Source organism: Dothidotthia symphoricarpi, assembly GCF_010015815.1.
Source record: "Dothidotthia symphoricarpi CBS 119687 unplaced genomic scaffold P153scaffold_2, whole genome shotgun sequence".
NCBI classification, from domain to species: domain Eukaryota; kingdom Fungi; phylum Ascomycota; class Dothideomycetes; order Pleosporales; family Dothidotthiaceae; genus Dothidotthia; species Dothidotthia symphoricarpi.
The window spans coordinates 200,979-221,718 of NW_022985009.1; the positions used below are offsets into that span (position 1 = coordinate 200,979).

At 42.5% G+C, this 20,740-nt stretch overlaps 4 protein-coding genes across 4 annotated transcripts; 2 read left to right on the top strand and 2 right to left on the bottom strand.

Moving 5' to 3' along the window:
• Positions 1-193: 193 nt before the first annotated feature.
• P153DRAFT_372328 (uncharacterized protein) lies at positions 194-1,515 on the bottom strand (the record flags this gene model as incomplete). The annotated part of the gene is made up of 4 exons (XM_033669384.1): positions 194-408; positions 503-1,291; positions 1,371-1,422; positions 1,474-1,515. The coding sequence occupies 4 exons, from the start codon at positions 1,513-1,515 to the stop codon at positions 194-196; spliced, it is 1,098 nt and encodes a 365-aa protein (XP_033528125.1).
• A 523-nt stretch (positions 1,516-2,038) lies between these two features.
• On the bottom strand, positions 2,039-3,817 carry P153DRAFT_372329 (uncharacterized protein; the record flags this gene model as incomplete). The annotated part of the gene is made up of 2 exons (XM_033669385.1): positions 2,039-3,204; positions 3,253-3,817. The coding sequence occupies 2 exons, from the start codon at positions 3,815-3,817 to the stop codon at positions 2,039-2,041; spliced, it is 1,731 nt and encodes a 576-aa protein (XP_033528126.1).
• A 786-nt stretch (positions 3,818-4,603) lies between these two features.
• Positions 4,604-9,677, top strand: P153DRAFT_306252 (Pentafunctional AroM protein; the record flags this gene model as incomplete). The annotated part of the gene is made up of 2 exons (XM_033664627.1): positions 4,604-9,358; positions 9,406-9,677. 2 exons carry the CDS (start codon positions 4,604-4,606, stop codon positions 9,427-9,429), a joined length of 4,779 nt encoding a protein of 1,592 aa, XP_033528127.1. The 3' UTR covers positions 9,430-9,677.
• Positions 9,678-12,275: 2,598 nt separating this feature from the next.
• On the top strand, positions 12,276-13,022 carry P153DRAFT_280740 (necrosis-and ethylene-inducing protein-like protein 1 precursor; the record flags this gene model as incomplete). Its single annotated transcript, XM_033663091.1, has 2 exons — positions 12,276-12,475; positions 12,524-13,022. 2 exons carry the CDS (start codon positions 12,276-12,278, stop codon positions 13,020-13,022), a joined length of 699 nt encoding a protein of 232 aa, XP_033528128.1.
• Between the last annotated feature and the right edge of the window lie 7,718 nt (positions 13,023-20,740).

Genomic DNA, 20,740 nt, shown 5'->3' on the forward strand with positions numbered 1-20,740 from the left:
ATTCACATGAATGCCAACTCTACCCTACATGGACGCATTCTATTGGTTGGATCCTCTTTTGACGAAGTTCCTGCTACGTCGGCTCGATATCTCTAGACGATTCCGAGTATTGCCGTAGAAATGCCCATGTGTCAAGGAGAACTTTGCCTCGGCTTGCTTCTCAGTAGCTGTGGCTGCGACTACTGACCCGCTCTCACAACTGAGCGCGTATCACGTGTGTTCTCACGCTATCTTTCCTCCCCTCTACACCAACATTGTCGACTCTTGGTTTCGATAAATGCATGACTATACAAGGATTCTGATGCGTGGTATCGCCGTGGAAAACCTGCACTTTGTCGATGAACATGTTCCCAAGCACATCCTTGTGTTGAATCAGGAGGTATGCAAAGCCCTGCACGTTGGGTGTACCTGCATTTCCACATGTCAGCAAGAAGGCGCTTGTAAAGCACCAAAACTAAAGATTGAAAGTTTACTTCAAGAGCTTGAACACTCGCAGACGTACCTATAATCGCCCGTGTCTCCTCCCACCTCCGCTCAAACGTGTGACCCGGCCACTCACTCAACTGCCACCCCTTACTGTCCATCGCCCTTCTGATAACAGATTTCGTCTCCGTATTGTCGATGCCGACAGAGAGGAAGTAGCGGAGGCTCGTGACCTCCGTGTGCCGAGCTCGCGTGACCCCATCCCAGTGAAGCCAGGCAATGTCCGAGAACTGACTGACAGCCGGAAGCTCATCCTCAGGCACAGGCGGTCCTCGCTCCTTGGCCGCATACCTCGGACTCTTGCGATTGAAACCAATGATGACACCCTCCCAGGGATTGACCGAGAAACAGTACGACGCGCCCGTAGCGCGATATATCTTCCCGCCTTCTTCCAACTGATACCTTTGGTCATTGACATCCGGCGGATCCTCAGGGTCGTAACTTTGATGGTCGAAAAAGTACAGGATATTCTTGCCGCCTTCGTATAACTCAGAGTACGGGCTTACACCGAGGCCTTCAAGCGCGTCGCCTACGCCCCAGTACCTGCCGTAGAAATCGTGGAAACGCTCGTCGACGCGGGAGTTGGGGAAGGGCCTCCAGAACCACAGGAGTAGATCGTTGAAGTTTCGCCAGGGACTGCCAGCTGTGGAGCGTTCGGGGGCGTATGTGGGGCCTACATCTGCATCGTTGGCTTGCATGGCCCAAGTGAATGTGCAGCCTTTAGCTCGGCATCTCTCCCATGTCAAGTCGTTTGCTGGGCCCGCTGGGCGATTTGGGGGTGGCGGAGGAGGCGAACGGGGAGTTAGTGCTGGATGATCGGTCGCGGTGTCATGGTGTGGTGTTGGCCCATTGAGTTCAGTGTGACTAGCTATGAATTAGTCTTATACCGTCCAACCTGGTGGCTACCGTGATACTTTGCGGAATCCGTCCGATTCTTTGCTAATGATATACGTACTTGCAGCAACTTGCACTCCCAGCGATAAAGTTCACAAGAGAAAAGAGCACAGAGATAAGTAGGTACGCTAATCTCATGATAGTTCACGGTTGGTTGAATGCAGGGACTGAGTCGAAAAGGTGACCGAAAGGGCGCAAGTGGGTTTTGGCGCTGTTCGTGCTGAGTTCACTTTCACTTGGTTTGGGTACACGGGGCCTTTGGGTGAATCTCAGTATCTAGTATCTGGTCTCGTGAAACAGCCTGTGCAAGTATGGCTAAATGTTGACATACGACTTGGAGTCAGTTGCTGTTCTCGGTGCGCATTGCTTGTACTTGTGTATCGTTTCCGTGAAACACTGCTTTCTGTCTACACCCCTTCTTGGTTGTCCTACCTCGGAGGACTTCGTCATGGCCCGAGTCACTAATACTATGCACGTGATGGCCGATTATTGCGGATTCGCCGCGAAAACAACGTAACGGTGGTCATTATCCTGCGCAAACCAGGACCATTCGTATATATGGCAGGTCGGCGCCTCTGTTCTCAGGCGCATAACGTCTTGAAATCGATACACTTCACCTCCGACATCATCAAAACAAGCCTAGGCTTTTCAAGTCGTAGTCTTACTGCGCCGCTTGCGCAACAGAGCTCCCATCTTCGTCTTTTGCCCTCTCGCACTTCCGATCCCATAATTCGCAGCTCGAACAACGCGTCGCATCCCGCTCAAATATACAATCACCGACTGAACAGTTGAGCATGTAGCAGCTCTGGCACATGAGCATTCGTTTCTCTTTTTCAAGCTCTTTTTTCAATTCCTCATCATCCATGGCGCGGAAGCTGATAGTGTTGAATCGCCAGTAATCATCCGAATCGTACATCACCGTCTCGACGGGGAGCTCCTCGCCGTACATGTACGGTGGTATGTATCCCATTCCAGAAGGGAACGATTCGCGAGTGATGCAGAAGCGAGACTTGTACGACTTGAGGATATCCGCAATCTTGTAAACGGTGGGCCGGTCGAGGAAGATTTCAGTAAGAAGCTGGTTCAGGTCCAGGTCTATCGTATTTTGGACGCGTAGACGGCGTATGGTAGTCTCAGAGAACATGAGGTGCAGTGTGAATCCTGGTGCTAGATTTTGAGGAAGATGACTGGTTACAAGAGAGGTCATGGAGCGGAAGATAATTCTAAGCAGAGGATCCAAGAAGTGCCCCGCGCCGATAGAGATCGCATTGTCCAGCATTTTCAGGGTCTTGAGCGCAGGAGGGAAGCCGTTATCACGCAGATAATAGTACAGGTGTGATTCGAAGCCGAGTTCGAGATGCTCAAGTTCAACAAGAGATCGTAGCTTCGAAGAACCTTGTGGATCGGTCTCCCGGTCGGTCAGATGCTGCATCTTACCTCCGATATGAACAAGGCTTCGCAAGGATCCTGCCTGTTTTTGTAATGCGGTAAGGAAAAGCACAGAAGAGGTGCGTGTCTTAGGATCCATAGATGGTCTGCATTCTGGAAATGAGTGCAAGCGCTCATTTATTGACAGCTCCTTCAAAGCTTTGGGTAGACTAAGAACAACATCCAGATAGCGTACGTTAACATTGCATTCGATCAATGTCAGGCTCTGCAATGGCGTAGATTTGTGTTTTTCGATAGGGATATCATTGAGTTCAATGTCGGTGTCGAAGTTCAGGCATGATATCGTTATCTTTCGCAAAGTGGGATGCAAGAACATCGCCGCAGCCCGGCGCTCGAGGACGAACATCTTGTTATCCGGGCCATGCCCATGTAGCGTAACTGCAAGTCGTAAGCTAGCTTTCTTGAACAGTCAGACCTCTGGCTTACGAGATTGTAGCATAGGGAGTGTAGGCGTCATATCCATACGGGGGTACACCGAACCTGCAAGCAAGTTTGTGTAGTCAATCCGTGACCATCCATCAAAGTAAGAAACCGTATTCCATTCAGAGTTGTTTGGACACGGGCTCTCAAGCGTCAAATGACGCAGCTTCGCCATTAGTCCAACGAAATGATTGAGATCTTCAATCCCTTCTTTGTGGTTGTCCTGATACCTAACAGACATCTCCTGAACAAAGTCAACTCTCGCGTCCCAGCTATCAAAGGCTGCGGCGATTTTGCGTGCATGTCCACCTGTCAGTACAAGCAGCGATCGCCAGATATACGGCTCCGCGAGACCCTGGAAACGCGTGCATGTTGCGGCAAGGTTGCAGAGCGCTTTTCGGCAATCGGTGTGATCGATGATGTTCAAAAGCAATTCGTCGACGAGCGAGAGAAGCTTGCATTTAGCAAGCGCGGGCTGAGAAGCAACTTGCGTGCGCCGCGACATTGTGAAGACCCAGCCTGGATGGCGAGTTTTGCGTTTCTTGGCTCCGACAAATGAAATATTTGGCATCCAGCCTGGCCAAGAGAGTTCGGAGATATGCAGAAGCAGTGTTGAAGTTCCATGAGGGTGCTCATCGTTATCGCGTTAAGACGTGATGACAAAGCAGAGAGGGACGAAACGCTGGCAACGTGCCAGCACCTCCACCACTTCCACCACTTCCAAACGTCGGAGGACGAGACAATCACCAGTCGATGTCGCAGTACCTACTTTATGACTTGTCACTCCAGTCTTGGAAACACCAATAATACACACACATCAATAGCAGAGCCTTATAAAGATCCGGCAAACTTTGGTCTGACGCACTGATATGTTTGTGCGGTACCCAAGGAGGTAGTATCACTTCAAGGATGGACAATGGTTGTCGCGCTCGTCTATAGGATGCACCGAAGATATCAGGTTAAGGCGAATCTATTAGAAGTATGAAGGTGAGGTCGTGATCAAGTCCTATAGCTACAGCTCACTGATCTGTCGAGAATTGCCTGTCTGAATACGTCATGGTTCTTGCTGGACGAGTGTGACCGAATTTAGAATAGGTGTCGATGTGTGGAGTAAAGTAGCCGGAGTCCGTGCACGAACTCCGCACTTCGGAGTTGAATCGATGACATGAAAGCAGCATTCACAAAAGTTTTGTTTTTCACTTGACTCACGTTACCAACCCCTTGCAGTATCATGCGCTGAGACCCACCCTTCTGTATACCAATTGTGCCTTTCTACACCTCCTACGCACCATCACTGCGTCTGGTGGTCGCACCTGCTTTATTTTCGAGACCCTGACTCTCGCCCACACAGCCCATCATGGCTGCCAACGGAGCGCCAGCCGAGCCCACCAAGGTGCAGATCTTGGGCAAAGACTCAATTGTCGTCGACTACGGGCTCTGGCAGAGCTACGTCGCCCAAGATCTGCTGAAAAACATCCCCTCGTCGACGTATGTCCTCATCACCGACACAAACACCGGACCCCTCTACGTCCCCACGTTCGAGCGCTCCTTCGCCGCCGCGGCCGAGTCCCTTTCTTCTCCCCCGCGCCTCCTCATACACTCGATAGCGCCCGGCGAGAGCTCAAAGTCACGGAGCACAAAGGGCGCCGTCGAGGACTGGATGCTGTCGCAGGGATGCACGCGTGACACCATCATAATAGCCCTGGGCGGCGGCGTGATTGGAGATATGATTGGTTTCGTAGCAGCAACGTATATGCGCGGCATTAAGTTCGTGCAGGTTCCTACCACGCTGTTGGCCATGGTGGACTCGAGCATTGGTGGTAAGACGGCAATCGACACACCAGCGGGCAAGAACCTGGTCGGAGCATTCTGGCAGCCGGAGCGCATCTACATCGATTTGCAATTCCTTGAGACGCTACCGAAGCGGGAGGTCATCAACGGCATGGCTGAGGTGGTCAAGACGGCTGCCATCTGGGACGAGGAGGAATTCACAACGCTCGAAGGCAACGCGGATACTATCCTCGCAGCCATGGACCAGAAAGCTGTGGATGGACGAAGGAACCTAGACAACATCGCTGGCATATTGAAAAGGATAGTCTTGGGCTCTGTACGCGTCAAGGCCGAGGTTGTCTCAGCAGACGAACGAGAAGGTGGGCTGCGCAACCTGCTGAACTTTGGACATTCGATCGGCCACGCATATGAGGCGATTCTCACCCCTCAAATTCTTCACGGAGAGTGTGTTGCGATGGGAATGGTCAAAGAAGCCGAGTTGGCGAGATACCTAGGCGTGCTTGACCCTTCTGCAGTTGCGCGGTTGACAAAGTGTATCGCGAGCTACGGGCTGCCCACATCGATAGCAGACAAGACTGTGCGAAGACGGTCAGCGAACAAGCATTGCCAAGTCGACGAGCTCATCAAGATCATGGCAATCGACAAGAAGAATGCAGGCAGCATCAAGAAGATTGTTCTGTTGTCGGGTATTGGTAGGACGTACGAGAAGAAGGCCAGCTCAGTTGCGGATCACGACATCAAAATTGCTCTTTTCCCAAGTATTTCTGTGCACCCTGGCGTCCCTTCTGATTTGAGTGTCACATGCACGCCCCCTGGATCGAAGAGTATTTCAAATCGCGTGCTCGTCCTTGCCGCGCTTGGAACTGGATCGTGCCGAATCACCAACCTGCTACATTCTGACGATACGCAAGTCATGCTCGACGCGCTTGCGAAGATGCAGGGTGCTACATTCTCATGGGAGAACGACGGCAAGGAGTTAGTGGTAACAGGCAACGGCGGTAATCTCAAGGCCACAAGTACCGAGCTCTACCTTGGGAACGCTGGCACGGCGGCACGATTCTTGACTTCTGTGACTTCGCTCGCGCAACCTGTGAACGGCATCACGTCAACAACTATCACCGGTAACGCTCGAATGAAAGAGCGTCCGATTGGGCCACTTGTCAAATCCCTTCTCACTATGGGCATCGATGTCACGTATCGAGAGAAGGAAGGCAGTTTGCCCTTGCGTATCTCGGCATGTGCAGGATTTGGTGCCAGTAGGGGCGAGCGCGAATTTTCGGGCGACATCGAGCTCACAGCCAACGTATCCTCGCAATACGTGTCTTCCATCCTGTTGAGCGCACCCTACTCCAAGAAGCCAGTCACTCTAAGACTAGTTGGCGGTAAGGTAATCTCACAGCCCTATATCGACATGACTATCGCTATGATGGCTTCATTCGGTGTAAAAGTGGAGAGATCAGAATCCGATCCAAACACGTACCACATCCCCAATAAGCCTTACACGAACCCCTCAGAGTACGTGGTTGAAAGCGACGCCAGCTCCGCAACTTACCCACTTGCTATCGCAGCCATCACCGGCACAACGTGCACGGTACCCAATATCGGATCCGGCTCTCTCCAAGGAGATGCTCGCTTTGCGATCGACGTACTGAGGCCTATGGGTTGTAAGGTTGAGCAATCGGAGTCATCAACAACCGTAACCGGCCCACCGAGAGGAGAGCTCAAGGCGGTCAAAGAGATCGACATGGAGCCAATGACCGATGCTTTCCTCACTGCATCCGTCCTCGCGGCAGTAGCATCTTCGAATGGCACGTCGACCACTACACGCATCTACGGTATTGCAAACCAACGCGTCAAAGAATGTAATCGTATCCAGGCAATGGAAGATGAGCTTGCCAAGTTTGGTGTGACCTGTAGGCAGTTTGAGGACGGCATCGAAGTTGACGGACGAGGATATCAGCTTGATGCTCCCACGGCCGGCATTCATTGTTATGACGACCACCGTGTCGCTATGAGTTTTGCTGTACTTTCCCTTGTTGCTCCAAAACCAGTGCTTATCCTCGAAAAGGAGTGCACAGGCAAAACGTGGCCTGGCTATTGGGACTCTTTGCACCAGATCTTCAAAGCTCAGCTCGAAGGCGTAGAGGTGGCAATTACGTCGCATGATAACAACCGTGCTACCAAGGCGCAGCAGAAATCCATCTTCATCATCGGCATGCGAGGTGCTGGCAAAACGACGAGTGGTGGCTGGGCGGCGCGCATCCTGGGACGACCGCTGGTCGACCTTGATACGGCGCTCGAAGAGCATCTTGGCATGTCGATTCCAGAAATCATCAAGACCTCGGGCTGGAGTGGCTTCCGAGAGGAGGAACTCAAGCTCTTACAGAAGACTGTCAAAGAGAAACCGACGGGCCATATCTTCGCTTGTGGTGGCGGTATTGTCGAATCACCAGTGGCGCGCAAGATTTTCATCGAATACCAAAAGAACGGTGGCGTTGTTCTCCTCGTCACTCGAGATATTATCAAAGTTGTTGAGTTCCTCCAGATCGACAAGACACGACCGGCATACGTGGACGATATCATGGGTGTATGGCTGCGTCGCAAGTCGTGGTATGTGGAGTGCAGTAACTATCAGTTCAACAGTCAGATTGTAGAGCCCATAGGGTTAAACAGACCTCTAGAGGAGTTTGCACGCTACTTGAACACTATCACTGGTAGACACTCTGCACTGAAGGCGATCAGGAAGAAAAAGCAGTCGTTCTTCGTCTGCTTGTCTGCGCCACATCTCCAGCCCTGCATTCAGACACTACCAGAGATGGTGGTCGGAGCGGATGCAGTCGAGCTTAGAATTGATCTGCTTGAAGATCCTGAGTCACCTGAAGGCATGCCTTCCCCGGAGTTTGTCACTGACCAGTTGACACTATTGCGGACAGCGACGCCGACACCAGTCATATTCACGCTGCGCACGAAGGCTCAAGGCGGCAAGTTCCCCGACGATGCATACGAGCAAGCCCGAGAACTGTATCGATTGGCATTACGGCAAGGCTGTGAGTTCCTAGATCTGGAGATGACGATGCCTGAAGATATCCTCCGTGAAATGGCCGAAACCCGGGGCTTTACAAGCATCATCGCCAGCCATCACGACCCGAACAACGAGCTCAGCTGGAGCAATGGGTCGTGGATACAATACTACAACCGTGCTGTCCAGTATGGAGACGTCATCAAGCTTGTTGGTGTTGCTCAATCAATCCAAGACAACTACGCACTCGCGGAGTTCAAGAGCTGGGCAGATACAGCACACCCCATTCCACTCATTGCTATCAACATGGGCGAACACGGCAAGATGAGCCGGATATTGAACGGATTTATGACTCCTGTCTCGCATCCTCTGCTCCCTTCTGCCACTGCACCAGGCCAGCTTTCCGCTGCTGATATTTGCCGTGGCCTGACGCTGATGGGCGAGATTTCCGCGAAGAAATTTTTCATCTTCGGATCGCCTGTCCAGCAAAGTCCCAGCCCACGTCTGCACAACCGCCTCTTTCGCGAAGCGGGGTTGCCGCACAACTACGGCCGCCATGAGACAACCGATGCCAGTTCGATCCGCGATATCATCCGCGCCCCAGACTTTGGTGGCGCCAGCGTAACGATCCCTTTGAAGCAAGATGTTCGCCCCTTGCTCGATGGTGTAGGCCCCGAAATCGACGCCATCGGCGCGCTCAACACCATTGTTCCCGAGACTACTTTCGACGAAGCAACCGGCAAACACGTCACCCGCCTCATCGGTCGCAACACAGACTACCTCGGCATGATTCTCATTCTGCGCAATGCAGGTGCGCATTCCAAGACTAAGCAATCTGGCCTCGTCATTGGCGGCGGCGGCACAAGTCGAGCAGCTATCTTCGCCCTACGTGAGATGGGATACAGTCCCATCTACCTTCTCGGCCGCAACAGCAAGAAGATGGAGGCACTAAGGCAGGATTTCCCCGAGGAATACGATTTGCATGTCATCTCATCGCCGGAGTATGTTCAAGAAATTGAGCTTTTGCCCAGTGTGGCTATTGGGACGGTTCCGGCGGACAAACCGCTTGACTCGAGCATCAGGGAGTCGCTTTGTGTGCTGTTTGACATTGCGAAGACGAAGAAGCAGGATGGTGAGCGTATCCTCCTGGAGATGGCATACAAACCGCCAGTCACTGCTTTGCTGCAGTTGGGTATAGATGCGGGCTGGAACTGCGTCAATGGACTGGAGGTACTAGTCGGACAAGGCGTTCATCAGTTCGAGTACTGGACTGGCATCAAGCCACTGTATTCGCTTGCTAGGGTAAGTCTTGATTGTCACTGTTGCAAAACTTGAGCTAACCAGACTAGGATGTTGTTTTGAACGACGCGTAGGAATACGAGACGAAGGCTTGGACATGATGTGTTCTGGAGTATGGTCAGTCTAACACGCCCGAATTCTATACGGGCTTGATGTCAGCGAGTCAAAAGAAGCCAGGAATCTTGCCGATTCAAAAGTCATTTTTTGCGACCTTTTGCCCGCTGCAAGCATGAATTGGGAAAATTTCACAAAGTGGAGTATATAGCTTTTACCATCATTTATCTTCTCCACTCTCGCAATCAATATTCTCAGTGCATCCCAGTAATCACTATACAGGAAATGAGAATGGACTTCCCCCTCCCCACTTATTCTTTTTAAAGTCACGCCACGTGCACAACCGATGGGCTATGCAGACGAGATACCTTTCAGGATCGAAGATCAGGGTATCGGCTTAACTAGACACCCAGTGGTGGGGAGAGACAATGGACTATTTGAGTACCTTGAGGGTCTCGTATTGACTTCGGATATTTCCTAGCCTGAGCCTGAGCCTGTGTAGCGGTGCCGAGCAACCGAGAAGGTGCTAAACAGCGAGGAAGGCGATGTATCTCGTGTAGAAGGGTGGCCTACGACGAGCCCTGACATTTTACCCGGGCTTGCAATCAGTCGAAATACCCGGAACCAAACTGCGTCCTTTCCAGCTAGATAACAACCCTGATCTGCAAAATCAAATTCTGCAAGGACAACACACTGGTAGGCGTATACTAATCATACTCAACGCGTATAGGTTTCATATTTTCCTCTCATGTAGTTGTCAAAATGTTGCGAGACCTCACTGCAGTTTAGTCCCGGGTATTTCGATGAACCAAGAACCAGTGCACTTCCACTAGTTTCAACTATCCGTTGTAGTATCTTACAATTTTATCCCCAAATTTATAGTCCATCGCGTAGTCGGCACGCATACGAAGCTCGGCGAGGTCTTCTTGTCGCTTTGCGAGCGAATTGCGGTTGATGTGTCGTCCTAGCGCGGATAGCTCGTAGATCTCGTGAGTTGGCGCAATGATGTCTGGTCACTATGATGTGCGTCCTTGATTTGGTTTATTTGACCTTGTCAAAATGTGCGGAGTGTACTTTGTGGACTTCGTGTAATGCTTTAGTCTCGTTGTTGGGGGTATTATATGTACGTGATTTTGCTGAGAGTTTACTTTTGTGCGGTCCGTCAAGGATTACGGGCTCCTTCGTGAGACTGTGTATAGGTTAGTTTTTATACTTGCATACTCATGATATGTGTGCCATGGGTCCCATAAGGGGAGCGTATGGGATCTGGGAGGAGAGACGAGTAACTATAATCTGGGAATATCATCCAGTCTTCTGGCTTCGCGCTTGAGTTCAAGTTCATCCGGGTATCTTCCTTTTGGCATTCTCGTTGTGGTCATGATGCTCTCGCTTAGAGTATCTGGAAGGAAGTGCTAAGAGTAACACGTTCGCACCGCTTGCTTGGACCAAAGACTTTGTGATCTTTTATGCAAGATCCAGTGGATAGTATGGTTGGAAGATACGGTGGAGACTCGATGAAATACACAATGCGTGTTGGCTATGTTTGACTGCTTCCAAGAGCTCTTGATGGAACGTTTAGCACAGCTCACTCCACAAAGAGAATGCGACTATTGAGGTTTCTGATCTACTTGAGCAGTCTCAATGACACTTTTGGCGCAGTCAAGGTTCTCTTGTGATTTGAAGGCAAGCCTTAAATTGGAATGTGAATGATACTGTAAGCTAGTTCCCAAACCGGAAATCTATCCAAACCGCAGGTTTAACCGTACTCTACGCAGGTGATCTGCACAAGGCCCCCAAAAGTGACATGTTCTTCTCTTCGTCCGGCATCACCCTGAAGTCATGGGCTGACTACCAGCCAATCAGACAGCATCGGTGTGTCAGTGTCTTGACGGGCAAATACACCTTTGAATCTCAGTGTACGCTTACAGTGTCATTCCATTGGCCAGACCTCCAAGGTGTTAGAGATCAAACAACGAGACACGTGTATCTCGTGTAAGGCTCATGTAAGGACACATCTAAAACACGTTCTTTCGTAGTCGAGAGACTGGCGAAGTGACTAAATGTTTGGCGCCAACAGCAAGTTAAAATTCCTACCCAATGGGATACATCTGCTGTAGCGCGAGTTATTATATACGAATCAACTCTTTGGTGTTTCTGTACCAAGAGTCTTGTAGGTGCTCAGACTGTCAGACTAGAAAGGCACGTTGTGCTGTACCAAGCAAGACGGTAAGTTTTTTCGCGGCTGGTGTGCAGGGTCGGTCCTTCCTAAGAAACCACTGAGCTATGTTTAGCGATGCTTGGCTTATGATTTACGATGACTGCGCATCGAATCATACCGAACATCTTTTCGTGACTAAAATACCCCCGAATCCAAGTCTCCTAGGGCTGACTAGCGTGCTAAAGCCACCGCTACTATCACCGAACACGGGATCCACACGGCCACATCTCGGTGTGCCCAGCTAGAGAACAGCATCTTCTGAGGTGGTTCGAGACTAAAGGCGGGAGTAAGCAGAGCATCAAAGGCCGTGCAGATACTCTTTCTATCTACTATCATGCCATAAACTCGATACGGACAGTCTTGGCACCGTTCTTAGCTAGGTTGTTAATCACCGTGAGAGAGAGCGAACTCTTGAGAGTAAAGGAAGTAATTAATCCCAGGAACAGAAAATCTTGACTCTTGGAAGCAGAGAAGTATAAAGTCAGATGCCAATGTCCTTCCTAGAACATCATCCTTTCATTCAACAGATCATCCACACTTTACTTACTCAGTCTTGTCCAATCATACTCGACTACAGACATTCATTCAGTTAATATTACTCGCCATTACTTCATCATGCTTCCTACTTCGATCCTGTCTGTTCTTGCCATGGCGGTTGGCGTTTTGGGAGCTCCCGTTGAGTCTGGTCTTGACGCACGCGGTCTTGTGCGACACGATAGCCTCAACCCCATCCGAACACGTCTTCAAGGAGGTGCCATTGGCAGGGCCATTCAGATGTTCACCCCTTCGCTCCATATCGCCCATGGCTGCCAGCCTTACACTGCTGTAGACGATTTTGGAAACTACAGGTAGGCCATTCCAATCCTTCTCTCAACGTTGTACTGACGCACTTGTAGCGGCGGTCTCCAAGACTCTGGAAACGTGGGTGCTGGCTGCAGAGACACCAACAAAGGCCAGATCTATGCCCGAGCGGCCTGGCACGGAGGCAGATTCGGCATCATGTACGCCTACTACTTCCCTAAGGACCAGCCCGTCTCCGGCAACGTTGCTGGTGGCCACCGTCACGACTGGGAGTCTGTTGTTGTCTGGATCGACAACCCAGCCAACGCAAACCCTCGCCTCCTCGGCGCTGCCGCCTCAGGTCACGGCCAGTTCAAGAAGTCCACCAACCCACAGAGGAACGGAAACAACGTCAAGGTGGAATACTACCACGTTCTCCCCAGGAACCAAGAATTTCAGTTCACGAACACCAATGGACGCTCTTACTGGATCAACGACTGGGATGCCATGCCTTCCCTCGCGAGGAAAACCCTGGAGGAGACTAGCTTTGGAAGCGCAAACGTCCCGTTCAAGAACGCGAACTTTGGCCGCAACCTGGGCTTGGCTGCTCTCTAAGCTGGGACGCAATTGTCGCCCCAGACGGGTCGTGCGTGTCTTTTGAAAAAGACCTGCCCTTCTGTCGGTGTTTCCTCGAGATTAGAATGGAGAGATATCTCGCAACTGTGTTTTGAGTCTATACATCCACTTGTTCTCTTATGTTATTTCTTCTGTCTACGGGGTCATCTGTATTTCGCTAGTTTAATTTATAGTTTGCAATTGCTCGGTCTTCACAATGCCGTTCCGAAATTTTGAACACATTTGTTACACAGGTTCTCCTATAAACCACCTTGACTTCAAACTGTTATCGCATAGTCTTTATCGTATTTTACAAGTCAAATTAAATCCATAATCCTTCCAGTTCAACAGCTAGATCATGTTACTGTTCATGCTTTAGAAACTCTCTATTCTTTCGAAGTTTCGCATTCTTTTTCACTCTGAACTATAATCTATTCAGGATAGTCGAACTCGATTTACTACCAACGATCAATATGAAATGGTAATTAGCGAAAGCTTCGTACTTCCGACAACTCTCTTCGTGCCTGGCTCTCAGATGCTACACATAGACATATCGTGAAGTTGAAGGTTGTCTGAACTTGATGCATGGTGCACGTAGCCTACGGATGAGTGACAACAAACGAATAATGCATTGTTTGACCAATGCATGCTCACCGCCAGAGTACTAGAGCCCTTTCTCGATTGCACTGACAGACATGGTCGCAGATAATGCGAGAGCTTATGTGTAGGTCCTTCACGGTATTTAAGAAGCTGATGTTCTCTCATGACAACAGCAGCCAACAGAACTCCAATCTCACTCAAGGCACTCGGCTTGTACGCAAGAGCTCGTTCTTGTTGTGTATCCCCGAACAACCAGATGGCAAAACTTGACTTCTGCAATTGCCGACTACATCAAGATATAGGATTATAGCTAACAACAACTGATTTAGCTGAAGCGCACAATACTACACTTGGATATCTTTTAAGATGTATAATATGTAGCTGTAGTTGTCAAGGTAAGCTTGTGCATCGAATGGACGATGTAGAGATAATAAATGTTACAGACTAGACAGGCACGTGATCTAAGGTATAGATGGTATAAGCTAAGGAGCTATCTAGTACTCTAGCGGAGATTATAAGGATCCTAGATAACTAACGTATACAGACTATAATATTAGCTAGAGCTGTCTTAAAGTTTGTCTATAATTATCTAGCTATACTTATTCCTCTAGTCCCTTTAAATAAAGGAAAGAAAAATATTATCTTCTTTTATATATTCCTACTGCCTACTAAAACTTCCTTATCCTAATTATTTTCTTAAAATATTTAAGAAAAATTTCCTTATAGTTTCTTAAAGTTAGAGCTAGTGTTATAGGTTATTCTTACAGTACTAAAGGAGTGTTATTACTAGCTAGGGTATATCTTATTATATATTATATACTAGTATACTGTATTATAAATACTTTTTTAGGAGTTATTTAGGGTATAAAATAATAATTTTGTGTATCTACTTATAGTAGGAAAAGTATTTATCTATAATTAAGTAAGGTAAGTATTAGAGTAAAGGAAAATATACTATATAAAGTAGTAGAAGTATTACTAGGTCTGTTATAATTATTTTATATAAAGATTTATAAGGTTAAAGATATATATTCCTTATAATACAATCTTAAAGGAAAATCTAGGGCAACTGTTATTAATAGTTAAAATATATATAGGCAGTATATATCCTTAGTCTAATATACGTAATAGTGTAAATTAGGGTAAGATTTATTTATTTATTTATTACCTTTATCCTATTATTATAGTAACGTCTGTTGTTAAGGTAGTAGCTTTACTATTAGTACTTAGACTAGGGTATAAGACTACGTCTTTACTGCGTATAGGCTTAAGGGTATATACTGTATAGTATATTATAAATAATAATGTATGTTAAGGAAATTTAAAATTCTTAAGCCTAGAATAATATATCCTAGTAAGGATACTAGCTTAAGGGGGCTAGGAGTAATTTTAGTTTTATCTTCTTTAGGGTTAATAACCTTATTTATATAGGTAAGGTTTTTATTATATTACTATTTTAGAGTTATAGGTACCTCTATTAACTTATTATTACTATTACTATTCTAGTCTAAGCTTTATCCTAGGGTAAAGTTAAATATATAATTTATATTATTAATAGGTAGCTCTAGCTTTTCTAGTAGTAGCCCTAAATTAGCATCCTTTTAAGGTTACTTTAGGGTATATAGCTAGATTTTATTATTATCTTTATTAATATTAGGTTAGTAGTACTTTATCTTTAGTATTTTCTTTTCTATTTTTAGTAAGACCTTAGTAGGAAGCCTTCTAATAAATAATATAGCTACTGCTACTATTAGGTCTATAGACTTACTAGCCTTTATTTTTATCTTTTATATATCTTTAAACTTAGTACTAAGGATAAGTTCCTTTAAAATTAAGTTTAATCTAACTTAAATAATATTACTAGGGTTAACTACCTATAGTTATTTATCCTTATCCTATACCTTAGTAACGTATGTATCTAAGGTCTATATAAACTATCTTTAGGAGTTAATTTTAACCTTATTAGATACTTAGTAGATAATAGTTTTTACTAAGAGATTAAAATCTTACTCTACTTTATTATTTTTAGAATCCTTATTCTTATAATACTTAATTTAACTTATATTATAAAGGAGGTATAATAGTAACTGTATAGAGATATATATAATAAAGCCTACTCTCTATCTATATATATATATAGATTTATACTTCTAGGTGTTTACGTTAGAGTTATACTTAGAGTTAGAGTATATTACTGTTTTAACTAGTACTATATACTGCTTTTTAATAGTATAAGATTTCCTTATACGCTTTTTACTCTCCTTTACGTAGTACAGTATATATAAGATATCCTTCTACTTACTTAAGGTAATATATTTACTACTTAGTTTATTAGGTATAAAGAGGTTAGTCTAGGTTATTACTAATATAGAGGCTACTAGAATTAGGGCGCTAGTATTTATTATAGCTGTAGTTATTACTAAAGGTACTAGGAGTTATCTCTATAAAAATATCTGTTTATCTAATATTAAGTCCCTAGCTAGGTAGACTAATCTTTATATCTTAAGTTTATACTTCTTAGGAATTTATATATATCTTAGGCTAAAGTAAGTACCTAAAAGTGCCTTTTCTATATTAGCTTTAGTTATACTATAGGTTCTATTCTCCCTACTTTATATAAGTATCTATGTAACTAGATAGGTATCTTACTAATTTAGTGCTACTAGCTAATTAAGTATATCTATAGAGTTAAAAGTGTATAGTGTAATATCTATCCTAGCTACTTTACTAAGGTCCTAAATAAATAACTAGAGGATAGTTAGGTATACTTTAAAGAGTTCTACTATTCTAGTAATATATTTATAATTAATAAGCGTTTATTCTATATTAGTAAAGAGTTAATTATTATTATTATTATTTATAAATATATTTATAAATACTTATTATAGAGTACTTACTATATCTTATAAGTATTAGAGGCGTAGTTTAAGTGTTTACTAGTTAATAAGATATTTTAGCTTTAGCTCTAGCTTAAAGATAGGTAAGGTGTTTTTATACATATAATTCTTTTTCTAATCTAAGGAGTAGAACACTGCTAGAGCTTCTTATAGGTCTATAGTATATAGAGAGCTATTACTAGTAAGTATTATAAAGCTAGAATTATATTAGCTTTAAGATATAGTAACTTAAGTATTAGGTAGAAGGCGTTATTAGGTTCTGTTTAAAGCTAATACTTAAGGTATAAGGTATAGTATATAAGGTATAGGTTATAAGGCCTATAGGCTAGCTATATATTAGTAGGCCTATATATAGAAAACTCTACTAGTAGATAGTAAAAGAGGTTAAGGTAAGAAAAGATATACCTTTAGTATTTTCTTACTTAAAGAAATAGGGTAATGCTAGAGTATAGAGGCTTCTAGGATATTATATCTTATAATAATAAGTGTTGTTATATAATATACTAGTATAGTAGTATACTATTAGTAAAGTTTACTAGAGTGTTCTAGATTAATATTTACTATAGTTTATTAATAAGCTTAGAAAATTAGGTCTCTTAGTTATTAATTACTGTTAATATAGTATATTAGGAGGAGATTAGAGTATAGATACAGTATAGTAGTTATATATATTAAGTATATTAAGTATAAATAGGTTCTAGGTTACTATATAGTATTTTAGGTTAGAAGTTAAGAGACTTATAAGCCTTTTAAGATAGTTTTAACTTCCTCCTAGATCTTTATAATAGGGTAGCTATTAATGTACCTATATATACTTATAGTACTGTAGCTCTAGGTTTATTAGCTAGTTTACTATTATTAGGGGCGTATAATTATAAGTCCTAAGACTACTCTAGTAAGTCTTCTTAGTTTTATTAAGGAATATAATCTAAGTCTAAGGTATTATCCTCTTTCTTAGAATCTATATATAAAATATTACTAACTAAAGCCTAGTCTACTTTATTATAATCCTCTTATCCTAGTGTAGAAAGCTAGGCTTATCTATCTATTACTTATACCCTTACTAGCTATAAGTAGATTTAATATTAGAGGCATATCTCCTAGATTATAGGTAGATTTGCCTTATTAAAATCTTTCCTTATCTCCTTAGCTAACGCTATGTCTGTAGCTAGAATCTAGGCGTTATAGAAGTAAGGTTTATTTAGCTATTTAACTAGGTAGTCTATTATACTGTTAAGGGGATTTACCCTACGCTTAACTATATACTTAAAGGTCTAAAAGCGCAGAGTTTTACCTTTACTAAAGACCTTAAGTTAGTACAGTAAGAATATACAGCTATATAGGTTAGTACCTTATAGTATTAGCTTAAGCTAGTATATAGTAATAATATTATATATTCTTATCCTAGTAGAGACCTTAATATAGTATACGTTTCTTCTAATCTTTTCTAAAATTATTACTAGGCCCTCTTACTAGTAACTTAGCTTTTTATTTAGGTAGCCCTCTAGTTTATAGCTGTTATAAAGTCTAAGGAGTACTTAGTTACTAGGCTTAAAGTAGATAGAGAGTTTATATTTAGCTTTATAGAACTTAATATAAAGCTTTACAAAAGCTATAGCTTTCTTAACTTAATCTTAGATCTAGAGTTAAAGTAATATATATTCCTTATAGGTTAGAGTATCTTATTTATAGAGTAGATTAAGGCTGTAATATAGTATAAAACTATATAGGTATTTAAATAAAGTAACTCTAGTAGAGGCGTTTACGCTAGTATTTAGTATAAACTAAATATATAGGATTATATCTATCTAGTCTAAGTTTAGGTACTTAGTAATAAAGAAATAAAGGGCTATCTTAACTATCTAGTTTATTTACTTACTCTATCTATCTACTTTAGGGTACTAAGCAGTAGTACTAAAAAAATTCCTACTAAAAGCCTTTATTATTACTATAAAGACGCCTTATAAAAAACGTTTATCCTAATCTAAGATAAGTCTATACTATAAACTCTATCCTTATATAAAATATTTCTAAATAAGTACACTTTCCTATTCCTAGTCTCCCTAGTTATTCTATCCTAGTTTAATGCTAATTATCTTTAAGATATAGTAAGTCTCTGTAATAAACGTATTTATACCTATCCTAGTTTCTAGTATACCTATTATAATATTAATATAGATTATTTTAAATAGGCGTTCTAGATAGTTAATAGGCTGTAAATTACTATACTAGTAATATTAGCGCGTCTAGTTAAGAATATAAACTAGGTAATAGAAGATATATTTTTAAAGTAATTATACTAGGTAATAAATATAGAAAAAGCTCCTAATTTATTTATAAGCTTAATAGAAACCTTAGTAGTAAGTATTATTATATACTTATCTAAAAATCTAGAGAGTAAGTGCCTTTAGAATATAAAGGTATTCCCTACTATTATTCTAATTATAGAAGTATAGATATCTATCTTTTAATAAAAAACAGAGGCTAGCTATAGAGTAGTGCCTTAGTTTAGGTAAAGTTAGAAGTATAGCTACTAAGCTTAAATTATTCTTATCTCTAGCTAACTTATTATCTATAATTAGTCTATATTAATTATTATTATATATTCTAGAGACAACCTCTATTACCCTTTTCTAGATTAGATCTTCTGTATATACTTACTTAAGTTTATTCTTAAAAGGTTAGGATATTTTAATAAGTATAGTATAAAAAGCGTAGGGTAGGTTATTAAAGGTACTACCTAAGGAGTTATCCTCTAATAGTTTAGTATTATCTAAATAACTAAGTGCGTTAGGTACTAAATAGTATTAGCTAGGACAATATCTTATATCTAGGTTTAGGTATTACTAAATATATATAAAGGTATTAACTAGTTAAAGGTTTAGTTTAGCTAGTAATTCTATTTCTATTAGGTATTTCTATTAGGTAATTACTGTTACTGTAGAATAGTCTATAAAAATAAAGGTTTATAGTATTTCTTTAATAATATAGTAGACTTTCCTAATTACCTATACTACTCCTGCTATCTCTAGCTCTATAGGGGTATAACGTTATTCTACTAGGGTAAGGTTTTTACTTAGAAAGAGTATAGGTTTAATTAAGTTAGCCTTAAAATTCTTTACACGCTTTAGCTAAGCTACTAGGTTTATATTATTATCTTTTAACCTATCTAGAATATTAGAGTCTTCTATTTTAAGGATTAGATTACTCTTAACGTAATAGAGTATTACGCCTATTCTAAAAGCTTATAAACTATCTATATCTAAATATATAGTATAGGTTAGATTAGGATAATAAGTCTTAATAAAAGTATCCTAAAGGGATTAGATATTATTAAAAGTATTACGTAGTAGGCCTATTTCTAGAATAGTAATATCCTTTACCTTCTATTTATACCTAAAGCCTTTCTTCTTCTTTATAAATCTAAGAAGCTTAGTCTTTAATTCCTCTAAAGAGCAGGTAAGCTATATTAGGTAGGGAGTCTTATTTTAAAGGAAACTAATTATACTAATATATATTTCTAAATTAGCTATAGTAGTTAGGAAACTTAAGTTACGTAGGGCAGATATTTACTTTTATATTAAGCTAAGGCTAAATGCGTTAATACGCTAACTAAGGAGCTTTACTATAGAATATATAATATAAGCCTTAGTAGGGGTAAAGCTAAAGTTATAATTATTAAGTCTATATAGGAATACTTCTAGATAAACTAGGTATTTCTTCTAGGTATTACTAAAAATTATAAAATTATTAACGTACACTCTTATAAATAGAAAGTCTTTTAAGATTAAGTCTCTCTATCTCTAAATATATTATACTAAATTTTAATAACCTATCTTAGCTATATTTAGTATCTCTTACCCTTAATAGGAATTAATTATATAGGTAAAACAGTCCTCTAGTCTTACTAGAAACTAGTAGAAGTATAATAGGCTATCTACTACAGTATAGTACTAGGCGCCTAATATAGTAATTAGGAGGTCCTTCTAGTTAGTAAGTAGGTAACTATCCTTAATTATCTAGTTATTTATCTTCTATATATTAATTATAGAGTAGCCTTTCTGCTAGAGAACTCTCTGCTTATTAAAATATATCTTCTATATAACAAAGACTAGTGCTCTAAAAGGTATAAATTAAGTAGACTAAGTTATCTTTCTATTATTATAAAGTTAATTAAAAATCTTATTAATATATAACTTATTCTAGGAGCTTAATAGATAG